Below are 13706 nucleotides of genomic sequence, written 5' to 3'. Positions count from 1 at the left end.
AATAGAATTTCAGCAACTGATTCAGTAAACTTTGTTTGGTTATATAGAAAATATTTTACAATTGTATCAGATCACATTTTCGGAAATATAACGGGACTAATTGTGATAATAATTTAATCCAGATATACATGATATTAACAACGTAACTGCAATTAAATGTGCAATTGATTTCAAGTAATTGCTGGTCTAAGCATAGATTAACTATTATAATGACATTTTGTTAATTTATTAAAAATGCCATAATTTAATATAAAGAATCTTAATTAAAGCAAAATTATTTTTATTTTTCAAAAGCCTCAATAATATTAAAATAATTATATATAAATAAAATATGTATATATATATATATATATATATATATATATATATATATATATATTGTATACATTATTATATATTGCATTATATATAATATTATAATTATAATATATATACATATATATCTTATAATTATATTATTAAATATAATATTATTATATATAATATATAATGTATACAATTATTTAATTGAAAGCTTTAATGTTTGGAAATTATATACCAAAACATTTGAAGAGAGATATTATTTATTATTGAAGAATTAATTTTGTATTTAAAATAAAATTTTTTCCCTGAAAATGGATTCCTTCGCTAACCATTAATATGAGTTAAATGTCAATCTTTTATTGATAAAATGTTTTTCACAAAGTAATAGAATAGTTCTTCGCGTACCATTCATAATTTTTCTTTGCGAGTATTTTGCTACATTAGAGTAAATAAACTCCGAAAATTGTGAAATCGATCTTTTAAATGCGCGCATGTACATATAAGATTACAGAATTATGTAACTATTGTAAGAAGTCTGACTCGAATTATACAAGCGAATATACACGATATTCGCTGTCCGGGTCTAAGAGAATTTAATTCTATGCTTGAAACTAATAATCTTATTGATAATCGTTAGAGAAGGTTTGTTAGATAAAATCTCGAAAGTTGGAGAAGAATCTAGTTGAGAGTCGACGGGCACTAAAATGTACGCTAATTACGTTCTTTCATTATAATAATTGCTTACGAGACGTGACATATCGTTTCTTACATTTGATGTTGTTTCAAAGAAATGTTACGATCGGTAAGAGATTATTATTATTAGCGTTCATTATTATTGTTAGCGTTCTTGCGATATTTTTTACATCTCTCTCTCTGAGCGCCTATCTTTCATAAACTGACGCGAAAGCGTTACTTTCGAGATTGATTTTTAATTGTAATTATCATATAGAGAAAAAAGCGATATTAAGTAATACGAAGAGCAATACAAAACATCTATAACATACGACGAAACTCGAGTGACCACTCCATTCGAGATATTAAAAATTCGCTGCGATAAATTTTAATATCAAATAAATTTAAACTGTGTAACATATACATGTACATATATATAGGATGTAAAACAATTGATGTTGGATAACCATACGTTCCTAGAGAATATTTGGTACTAATTAATTTACATCCTGTATGTATAATAAATATTTATTATCTATAATTTGAAGAGAATTCAGGTAGTGCGCGAGTATAAATAATTTAAAAAATTTACCGCGCAATTTTTATTCCGTTATTAACGTGGCATGCGATTTTACAATTACATCTTTCTTTCATATTTGAATGGATGGAATATAATGCGCATGTAAAATGACAACGATATGGAGTGGTTTCTGAAGAATCGACTGAGCTCTCCTGTGATACGCAGATGTCACTATAATTTCATAATAAACGTTTGTATTAAAACATACATACATATATATATATATATATATATATATATATATATATATATATATATATATTACGACATATCGTATATAATCGCGTTATCACTTTCTTCCTGACTGATCCCGACGAAATAACGACGATCACTATCGCAGCAACTGCGATAAGGAAAGCTCAGATATGAAGAATATGGAAGCAAAACTCATATTCTCCTATTTCATATATTAAATTTTCTCTCTATCTCTCTTCCTCTCCCTTTCTCTAAATTTGTATGCTATTTCTCCTCAGAATGGATTTAAAATTCATCAATTTTAATAATTGTTTCCTCAACAATTTCTTTCAAATTCAAATTTCTCTTCATATTCTATGTGTATCCCAATCTTTTAAAATAAAAATTCAGATGTCCATTTGTTTAAAGTTGCACATATGGAAAATTTTGCTAATCATAATTTTTTAAAAGAGGAGAATCTGAGTATTGGTTTTTATTCTCTTTCCACCCCTCCGTTTCCCCTTCCAATTCATTTTTTCTACCTAAATTTACTTCAATCTTATTGGCCAATCCAACACGATTGTATTTTCATGTATTTATTTCATAATATAACAACGACGAAAAGATGTTGATTATATCTCGATGAGAGATATAGACGTCAATGACATGGTGTGCGTGTGTTATTAATAATTACGATGGATAATTACACCATGTATACTTGCTTAACTCATGGAATTGATTTTACGAAGGGACGTATAAAGTGTCTATATCATGTGATGCCAAAGCTCGGTATTGCATGATAAAAAATAGAAAAGAAAGAGGAAAAAGAAGACACATACAGCCAAACAATTAAAACGCAATTGTGCATATATAACTCTTATACAAAGAGAGTATAAATCGTATTTATAGTACGATAATACACACATGTTGCATGATAACCAGTGGTTATGTAAATTCGTTGACATGTAATAAGTTCATTTTCTCTATAATAAAGATTTAGGATATTTTCTATAAATCGTTGTTGCGATAGTCGTAACGGTCTATATTTTCTGCGTGCTCTTTTTACATTTAAATTATACTAATTAATTAAATAATTCAAAAATTAATTACATATATGAGAGATATGCTATGAATTTGTGCATTTTATTGTATATATATATATATATATATATATATATATATATATATATATATATATGTATATATATGTGCGGACTAGAAAAACTTTAACACACAGCAAAGCTATTAAAATTAATTCTGCAACATAAATATTACATATTTTCAACAGACTTTGTCATATAAATAAAATAGAATACATACTTTTTATATTATTTGACGAATTAAGTATTTTAGGATTAAATATATTCTCATTTGTGTGTATACATATATACATATATGCATACGCGCACGCACGCACATACACGGTATTCAAAAATTCATAGTATGTACAATAAACTTTACATGCCCAGTACATGCGTGTCATCTAGTATGTACTCATTAGAATAAAAAAAAAAATTTGCACACGTCCTAAAATTAACTTTCAAATTATGAAGGAAAAATGATTCTATTGATTATTAATTGATCAGATTATCAGACATAATTGGACGTTCGATATGTTTATTATATCTGAATATGTATTTCAAAAGCAGTCTTTTCTCATTAAAATTTTTTAAAGCATGCTCTGTTAACGTTCTATTGACAGCTTGTCGATAATTGAAATTAACTCTAAATTAAATTTATAGACTTTTTATTAACAAAAATTTTTAGCAGAAAAGATCTGTTTGGACAGACTTGTTGAAAATTCTCTTCATTATTCTTCATCATTCGAGATATCATACTTTAATTTGGATATATTGTAATATAAAATATGCAATATCTTGTATGTGTAAAATTGTCTCTCTTCCATTAAAATATTTGTTAAAAGTTTTTTATGGAATAAAAAAATAGAATTAATTATAATAATTCTATAATTAACTCATCATCTTACTATTCTATGTCTAAAAGTATTAAATAAATTTACTGAACAGTGAACACTTCACAAGATATTACATATTTTGTTATATCATAAAAATAATTAAAATCTATCCAAAAAATTTCATATGAAATATTTTGCGTGTATATGCGCGTAAATAATAATATATATTTTTTATGTGTGCAGTGTGTATATGCGCGCGCGTATATATGTATGCATTTGTGTGTAAAAAGAGAGAGGAGAGAGGGAGAGAGGTATTTATGCGTACATTTTTTCAAATTTCTATCAATATTTTTTTTTTTTGTTGGCTCTTCCTTCTTTCAATATGTTCCTCAATATTTCGTCTTCTTTAAAACATTGGATCAACATGTCTTCGTATCTGAACAGGAACAAAGTTACATGTTAGAGTTATTTGCGAAATTTTTTCCCAAAATTTTCATAAGGCAGTGTATCATCTTTGGATATTATCGAAGCATAAAAAATATGGATACTATTTTAAACAAAGACAAAATAACAATAAAACAAATATTTGGATATTTTCATTCAATATTAACCACTCTTATATCTTCGAATACTTAATAATTTCATAATTGCAAAATATTATATTAATACTAGTTTAACTGAAAAATATTAAATATTAACTCTTCTTTTTTCCTCACACATACAGTGCCCTAAGAAGGAAGTGCTCTTTTAGGTCCTTTCTAATATATCTATTATAATAAATTCTGTACTTTTACCTGAAAGGTATTCGGATACCCTCGTGTTGCACAGTACCCAAGGTGCGAACTCTCGTCAGCATAGTATTCGCCACCACTCTCTCATACTCCAGATATTTTTCATCCTGGGTGAACCACAATGCCACAGCACACCTCTTATTTTTGCGTACACCTTGAACCCCGTGAAGATTCTCACCACCGGCGGAGAATGCCACCATACGTCCGCATCGAGGCCGAACAATGCTCTGGCAGCGGCGACTCTTCCAGTCCTCGACAAAAAAGAACTCGCCACCATCGAAATCGTCGTTGAGATACAGAATCGCCGAGTAATCTCTCCACGTGTACGCAGGATCCTCTCGTAGACAGAAACCTCCGTCTTTTATCACGCAATTATCAGCGTGAATTTCATGACTCAAATCCATCCGATCCATCGGTGAATCTAAAAGCGATGATGAATAATAATGACGATAAAGTAAATTTTTCTGACGATTATTCGTATCTAAAGGTGTCCGCAAGATTTTTTTCAGAGGGGGAGGGGCATGACATAAAATGTTATTCACATTGATTAAAATATATATTTTAATATTTATATACATTTGATATTTATCTTTTAGTATTAATATATAATAGAATTATGATTATAAATTTTTACATTTTTTAGGGCGGGGGGGGGCACATGCCTCTCCTTGCGGACGCCCATGTTCATATCTAATTTTTCTTTATGTACTTAAACATTTGCTACTATTCAGTAGCCAAATATATTTTTTCTATATCTTGGCGATTCTTTTGTTAATAAAAAAATATTTTAAAAATATAATAGAGTTGAGAACGAACAGATTCATGATGAAATACGATTTGATCGATCATCTTCTGATCACGATTAATGTTTATATGCCATACCAATTTTTACGATGAGAGCATGTCAGCAAAAAGTGACCTCAGAAGCACGAGGATGCGTCAGATGAAAATTACCGGGTAAAGCCGTTCGGCAGACCAAATGGGTGTAGGTGAAATACAGTGGTGAGTCAAGGTCGAAATACCTTTCCACATGATCGCGAACCGCTTCTGTGCGTTCCAGAAACAATTCCAATAGATCCGGTTTCGTCAGATTAAAGTACATCATCTGCAATTTTTTCCTTTTTGGTTTTTTCTTTAAAGTTTTCTTAAATTTTAGCATAGTATTGGCAGATAATAAGAAATATAAAAGAGAATGTAATTGTAATGTAAATAATATCTCGATATAGAATATTCTCGGTATAGATAATTTTTACCAACGCCATCCTGCCAAGGGTCACACCTTCGAAACGCTCATAAGGCGAATGCGGACTCTTGTTTTCTTCATAGCCATCACCTTCTATAGCGATCTAGAATATTTGTGAATTTTTGAGTTATTTTGTATCTTAATCTGACATATTTTAGTATAAAATATAAAATATCTCAAAAATTATTTAGTGTTCGATAATTGTATCGTAATACTTTTATGTACAGAAAAGATTAAAAAAACAATAAAAAAAAAGCAATATAGATATTTTTTCAGTGCAGGAAAAAGGTACAGGTATAATCGTCTTACAATAAAGATGTACGATTAAAAAATTGTTCCAAGTGAGAATAAACTTTTACTCGGGCACGGTCTTCTACATGCCATCTTTCAAACAAAGATAGTCGCAATTATGAAGAACGTCCAAATATAATTATAGATAATTATAAAATGATATAAAGATGATTCTAGAATACTTATTTTTGTAGCTTTTTTACGCTGAATACAATCTACAAAATACTTTGTCACAACAATCGTTCATTATAAATTATGTTTTAAAACAATAGAACTGCAATTAAATATGACAACAGTAAAAAACTATAAGAACTCTTAAAATTTTATTTACCTGAGTTAGTTGCATAAGCAGATCGCATTCGATGGAATTGAGAAGACCGTCAGCTGCGTAGCGATTTTTCCCGCCGAGTTCTTTTTCTCCTGCTATTATTTGTACATCATCAGTGACTTCTAGCCGCTCTTTAGTATAAATTCTTTGTACTTCCGTTTCTTCTTCATCCCGAAATATTGATAGATTACCAACGAATTGCCTTCTCGTGGATGGAGAGTGCCCCGGAGGTGGATGCAAGATCGAGGAAGAATACTAAAAAAATGAGAAATAAGATATATTAAGAATGAAATGATATATACGCTTTTATAAAGACAAAATTTAGATCTTTTTAATTTATTATTTTGCCTTGAGAACGTTACGCTTGATGCCTGCATTTCTATGACATTATGAGCAAAGAAGTAAATAGGGTTGCATTTAAGCAGGCAATGACACGGGAAACTGATAAAAAATGCATCGTATGCAATATTATTTCAATCTTAATATCTTTTATATATATATATATATATATATATATATATATATATGTGTGTGTGTGTGTGTGTGTGTGTGTGTGTGTATATGTTATATGTTTGTAATATCTCTTTACTTTTAGTTTTATTAATATTACACAAATTGTATAAATATATTTTAAATAAAAGTTTATATAATTTTTAGTATTTTATTGTGTACAAATTATGTGGATACAAAAATATATAATATACATAGAAAATTAAAATTTTCTGGTATTAAAACTAATGACGATGCACTTGAACAACGAAATCTGCCGATCATTTTTAACTGACCGATCTAAACACGATATCCAATGGTCAGGTTTATGCGCGTGTCATCCTTCAAACAAAAATGGAAATGGCAGTGTACAATAAAGAATTTCTTATCAATCATACGGGTTAGGTTGTGCGTCTATGTAATGGTCTCGGAAAATTATTTTAAGTTGTTTGTCAGTAAGTAATTTTTTTTTGTTAATTTATATCTCATCTTTTATATGTACCTTTCCTAAATTTTGTTCATCTTTTTGTTCAGCCTTTTTTGTGTTAATCTTCTTGGTAAACGTATTGAATGCAGCATCTATTACTGCAAATTCTTCCGATATGTAATACAACAACAATAGTTCGTACTCTTGCCGTTTCACATAGGAAAGCGCCTCCTAAAAACGATTTTCATAATAACATTTTTTAATTCTAATTTATTAACAATTCCATTTATTTTTTTAATATTAAATCCCTCTCTGTTTCTCTCAGTTTCTCTCTCTCTGTCTCTTTTTATCTTATTTATTCTGAAAATTTTAATTTCCAATAATTTTACTTATTTCCTTTACATACTTCTCTTGGCGTAAAATATTCTTCCTTCACTTTCGGCTGATTACTATAATAATCTTTATTGTGAAGCATTGTCTCGTCGGCGGGAAGAAATAATAAATAGCTCGCAACTGCTGCACAAGCTTTTTTTAGATTGCCCACTGCAAAATAAATAAAAATTATTATGTATCTCGTACATTCTTCTTTTTATTAATTTTCAAGTTTACATTTTTTATTGCTATATATATATGTAAATATTTAAATTCATATACGTAAAAAAATTTTAAATTAAAATCTAAATAAATTTTGTACAAATATTATTCCAAGTATATAATAAAAAAGACAATTTTGAAAAAGACAATGTAACATTTGGATGATTGCTAAAATGTAAAGATTAGTTCAATTAATCGTCCCATAAAAGATAATTCAAGAAATTATTTGATAACAATTATTCTATAGAATAATTGCTTCCGTTAACGGATAGAGATATGTTTGTCGCAACTAGGTCATTTGAATTCATAACATTTCATGTCAGTGTCTTAAGTTATGTTAAAATTATATGTAAAATCCCGTTTTTTAATAGAACAAGCTACGTATCTCGTTAATTTTCCCACAAGAAAGATTTTGGAGAAAAGTTACCGAATTTATAGAAAGAAAAAGAATACTAATATTTATATTTTTTATTTGATTAAAGTTTTGAAGATCATTTAAAAATTACTTAATTTATCTTAAATAATGTTTGGAAAATGAAAAATGTTTTTCATGAGTTTTTGTCGTGAACTTAATATCTCAAAAAAATAAAATAAAATAATTTGGTTTATTTTGATTAATTTGATTATATTTATTCCTAGCCAGGCAACTTTTTCTGAAACACGTTTGTATGTTTACTTGCAATCAAAATATTATAAATTTTCAAGTTACATAAAATTGTATCCAGTATATATAATAGGTGCGTGCATGTGTTGTGTGTATGTATGTGTATATATGGATATTTCTATCAGCAGAGTGTAAAACTCTTATCAAAATACCAATGTGTGGATAAATTCTCATAAACGTAAACATTACATCGTTTGTAAGTATTGCATTACGTAATAATAATTATCTCATTAATTACATAAACGTTAATAGTGTATTCAACAATAACATAATCCGCATATTTTAATGTCCTCCTCCTCTGATCAATCGACAGAGAAAAATACTTTGTTTTTAATTATAAATATTTAATTATTATGTATAATAAAATTAACACTTTAAGTTTAAACTACTTACATTTGTAATAAGCAAACTGTAAATAATTATAATGGCTTCTAAGCAGATCAGCCCGAAAATTGCCATTCACGTTGTTCATCGCAAGTGAGCATCCACGTTTACACTTTAGACAAAATGCAAAATGATCTAAAAGAATAATTAATAAATAATAACAAATTAATAAGCAACAACAAATAGAAAATACTTCTTGGCAATTAATAATAATCTTCATTAAAAGTTTATTGAGGTATGTATATATATATACATTTATGTAAATCTATAAGATACATTAATATATGAATAACAATATTTTATGTGTATATTTATTTATTTTGTTATTGACTATTAATTATTATTTTATTATTTATTATTGATTAAATTCATTTGTATCTTACTTGCTACCGAAGAGGTAAATTCAGGATACCATCCTTGATCAAATGGCCCCTCGCAATAGCTCCTGCAGTTCTCCTCGAATTCCATGTAAGATTCGAGGGAAGTCTCAAACTCGGCGATAGCCTCCACATAATTCTCAGCTTCATAGGCCTGAACTCCTCGAATGTACATTTGTATAAAGGGAGGCGCCTCTAAATTCACAACTTCTTTTACGATCACATCAGGTAGATCCAGATAGTATTTAAGATTCTTCATGACCATTTCATGATTAGGATGTAGGGAGAGAAAGGTAAAGGCTGCATTCGCTGCATCTTGATATCTTCCTTTCTATAAAAATTTATCAATAATTGTGACAATCTTTATCACAATAATTAATAATATTAATTTTATTAGGCAGTTTATTTTACTTTGTTTTGTGATTTAGATTATGGCAAGGAGAATTTTGCGATATATATTGTGAAAAAATTTGAAGAGATTATCATATTCTTCGCAAATATCGAATAAATACGGCCTCATATTTCCGTAGCTTCATTATTTTTCCCATTATCTCAAGGTCTCTTGATAAGAAGATAGCAATTATAGCTCTACGAGCTAAACAGAAATTATATGAAATATTCCAAGATCTTAATTTTTATTACAAATCAAGTTATAATTTATATCAATTATATCAAATTATTATATAATTAAATAATTATTAAATTATATCAATTATATCAGTTATTAAATTATATCAATTTTGTTTGATTCAAATTCGAAAACTCCATAATTCTCGTATTATATATAAATAAATTACGAAAGTTCTCAAAAATGGAGCTACACTGTAAAAATATTAAAAATGACGATATACGGATTAGTTTTTCAGGTCAAGCTGAAATCGTTTAACTCGTTATTTACAAAGCAAACGCTGGCCTAGAATCTGTTATGCCGAAATTACGTAATCTACCAGATTAGAATTCGGGGGAGTATGGAATTTACGCGGTACTTGCGAGATCTTCCATAAGAGCAAGTATACATAAACGCGAATTCAGGCAACGCGATTTATTAACTATAAGATGGAATTAATAAAATAATAAATTAAATCAAAATAAAATTGAGATACTAATGTATCGAACTTAATGTAATGGTATTATCATTAGTTGGACGATAAAATAAGCAATGCAAATAAGCAAACATTTCACATATAACTGGATGACAGATATCGAGAATATAATATACACGTCATAACATTTTTTTAATCTAAAAAAAATATTAAAATTAAATTAATTAGCTGAAATAATTTTTTTTTTTTAAATTTATAAATAACAATTTATAAACTTAGCATGTTTGATACTTATGGTATAATAAAATATATGTATTAAACATTTTTGTACTTGAAAATAGCAGATATGAAGATACTCATAGATGGTAAGATTGGCAAGCTTTTCTTCCGTAACGCGTGGGAGACGTTTAAGCGCCCCCGCACCTGCGATCTCACGGTAATCCTGATTGCATTTCATCAAACAGAGCGTCTCTCTCACTTTTCTCTCATAAAAGTGCAGATCTTCAATGTCCTCCGCGAAGATTGGTGAGAAGCCAGCCGCCTCGGCTTTACATTTTCGACGGCAAATCGTCACCATACGTTTATACATTTTATATCTGTAAAATGTTGCATATTTACAAAAAAAATACGGGCTTACTATTTTATATCTGCATAATGTTCCATATTTACGAAAAAATATATGGACTTGCTATTTGTAAAATGTTGCATATATACGAAAGAAAATAATAAATATACATAATCTATAATAAATCTACTCTATAATAAATCTAGTACACATCGCATTAATATTTTTCGTATGTACTTAATGTTAAAAAAATTTTTTTTAGAGAGATTTATTTTGCTAAAGTTGCAAAAGAGACTATTTTAATGTATTTCTTGTCATATTATAATTACGATATAATGTAATGTATTAAAGAATTTTTATTATAATAAACAAATTAAGTACGTTATTAAAACTTTTAGCCTTGAAGAAATATGTTCAGTTATTATTACAAAGTATGTTTAAATATGGGATGCATTACAAAAAAATTGCAAATTAGATTTTTGAGTATGTATATACATACATCAAATAGCCTACATTGTATTTATATAATTATACATATTGTAAATATAATTATATATATTTGATATATATTTTATATACAATATTATAAGTGTTTATATCCCTAATTACAAACTTTAATCGACTAGTTTTAAATTAAGTAAAAGTAAAATTTGAAAAAGTATATTCGAAAAATGTGCAAAAAAAAAAAAAAGATTACAAACAAAAAAACATTTAATTTTACACGCTTAAACTATTCTTTCTTTAATGAACATATTTAGAATTAATTACAGAGATTCAAAATATTTTAAAATTAATGTAATCTATAAAAGAGGATATCGGCAATCGAGTAATAATGACGTACCCATGCAGTGCATCGTTAAATCCTGTAATGCAGCCGTCCCAGTTTTCTTCGAGATAGGCCTGGACCGCGTTCTCAAAGATCTCTGCGAGCGTAACGTCACGCACGTATTGCGCTTCGCGTGGAGTAGCCGAAACGCGGCCTTCGATTTCATTAGTCTCGATCTCATCATCAGCGCGATACGTGCACACTGCGAAGAGTAGAAGGAGCGGGACAACCAACCACATTCTCTCACGATTCTTCTCGACAGACTGTCCCGAGTCGCTGAGAAAACATCGCGCTGGGTTTGGAGCGTGGGTCGTGGTCAGGCGTGTATACGCACGCACGCACGTATGCACGCATACACGTACACAAAGCGAACTGTTATAAATACAGGCTGGTTCACAAAGACACGGTGTAATTTCGCACTAAGATTTTATGACATATATAAATACATACATATTTTAAATTTTAAAACGTGATCATTTCACGTGATCATTTCTATTCTAGCTTTTTATAAACACACACCCATACATATATGTATATCATGTTTAAAGGACTGGCAGTTATTTATAGTGTTTCTGAGTGAAGTTTGATTGCTCTGTGAACTATTAATGACGTTATAAACTCCTGGCCGAGGTACTAAGATTATTAGATTAATCAATAAAACACTTCGAATAAGTGTTTGTTTAACCACTTAACCAGAGCAAAGAACTTTAAAGCCAAAATAGCGACAAATGAGATGTACTTGATATATATTATTAATATATTATTTATATTAATTAGATGCAAAATTCATTTTCAGTCGGACATATGTTCATGACAAATTGGGTTTAATCACTCTTAGAGCGATAAAACTTGTTTCGAAAACGCTATTAAATAGATTGAAACAAAACTTCTTTTCTCGTCTAGACTCTGCGTGTTTTGTTTCTGATGTCTTTGCATATCAAGTAATGCAAACACAGGCGAATAGTGATATCATACTTCCCTGAGAGTCCTATTCGGGATGAAATGTCAAACAATGTATTGCACATGTCACTAATTTGTTACATAATGATAGATAAAGATATAAAATAGTACATTTAATATATAATAATAGACTAAAATAACTAATAAAATATAATAATAGACTCTTCTTCTTTTTTCAGCACACAACACACAAAAAGTCTGTCTGCTAAAACAATATATCTAACAATAATATGCAGTGCGAGAAGATAAGCGCAAAGATCGTTAATTTAGCTATTCATTTTTAAGCCGTATCTAAAGTAGATTTTACGAATTATGGAATTATGATCATTACTTTTGCACAAAATTCTTCAATTCTTAAGGAAGTAGTCGCATATCTCATTTTAAATAGACCTCAATTCTTATTTAAGATTTCGAAGAAAATTTCAACGTGTATAAATCAATTTCGCACGCGTACATACATGCATATAAATATTACTCGTTTCATTAATTACGATTATTATATTTACGCTTCGTCTTTACTTTTAAGGTCTACAAAAGAGATTGGCTCTTACGAGAAGAAATTCACATACACTATTAAAAGTTGGCACATTTCGTATACTTTCTCCTTTGCCTTTTCGTATCGATTATGGTGATGTCGCTTATATATTTAAGCATATGGCGACAATAAAACGGATTATCTCCTTCTCTCTTTCTAAGCGACTCAAAAAGAAACAACAATAATATTTTGTTTATGATATATAATAATAATTTATACACGTGCGCGCTATAACTATAACTATACTACATGACAGCCGATGTAAATATTAATTATTCCATATTATATTTATATTATACAATAGAGTATTCTAGACCTTCCTTTAATTAATAGAAGAAAATTATTCCATAGTCATTTAGAGGTGAGAATTTTAGTACCTAAAATAAAAATTATATATTAGTTCTTAATGACTCGGAAAAAAAAGTCAATATACTAATCACAAATATATAATAAATAAAAAAAAGTAATTATTTTTACTTCTTCAAATTTTACTTTTTCTAAAAAAAAAAAAAAGGAAAAAGAATCAATGCAGAAATTATTTATTA

General features: G+C 28.5%; 1 protein-coding gene across 1 annotated transcript; it reads right to left on the bottom strand.

The window, feature by feature from the left end:
• Nucleotides 1-640: 640 nt before the first annotated feature.
• LOC126848925 (prolyl 3-hydroxylase 2-like) lies at nucleotides 641-12096 on the bottom strand. Its single transcript, XM_050590282.1, has 11 exons — nucleotides 11682-12096; nucleotides 10607-10871; nucleotides 9239-9563; nucleotides 8865-8990; nucleotides 7620-7756; nucleotides 7289-7444; nucleotides 6301-6552; nucleotides 5689-5781; nucleotides 5390-5540; nucleotides 4439-4856; nucleotides 641-4080 (listed from the first exon to the last, which is right to left on the bottom strand). The coding sequence occupies exons 1-11, from the start codon at nucleotides 11903-11905 to the stop codon at nucleotides 3987-3989; spliced, it is 2241 nt and encodes a 746-aa protein (XP_050446239.1). The 5' UTR covers nucleotides 11906-12096; the 3' UTR covers nucleotides 641-3986.
• Between the last annotated feature and the right edge of the window lie 1610 nt (nucleotides 12097-13706).

The sequence above is a fragment of the Cataglyphis hispanica genome, chromosome 4 (assembly GCF_021464435.1).
Source record: "Cataglyphis hispanica isolate Lineage 1 chromosome 4, ULB_Chis1_1.0, whole genome shotgun sequence".
NCBI classification, from domain to species: domain Eukaryota; kingdom Metazoa; phylum Arthropoda; class Insecta; order Hymenoptera; family Formicidae; genus Cataglyphis; species Cataglyphis hispanica.
Note: the sequence above shows the minus strand (reverse complement) of the source record. Positions and strands in the feature narration are given on the sequence as shown.

Excerpts from the sequence above, each read along its gene's own strand:
- LOC126848925 (XM_050590282.1), bottom strand. The coding sequence starts at position 11,905 with ATGTGGTTGGTTGTCCCGCTCCTTCTACTCTTCGCAGTGTGCACGTAT. Across the intron at positions 10,872-11,681 it reads TTTAACGATGCACTGCATGG|ATATAAAATGTATAAACGTA; the intron begins GTACGTCATTAT and ends AACATTTTACAG. Across the intron at positions 9,564-10,606 it reads TTCATATCTGCTATTTTCAA|AAAGGAAGATATCAAGATGC; the intron begins GTACAAAAATGT and ends AAATTTTTATAG.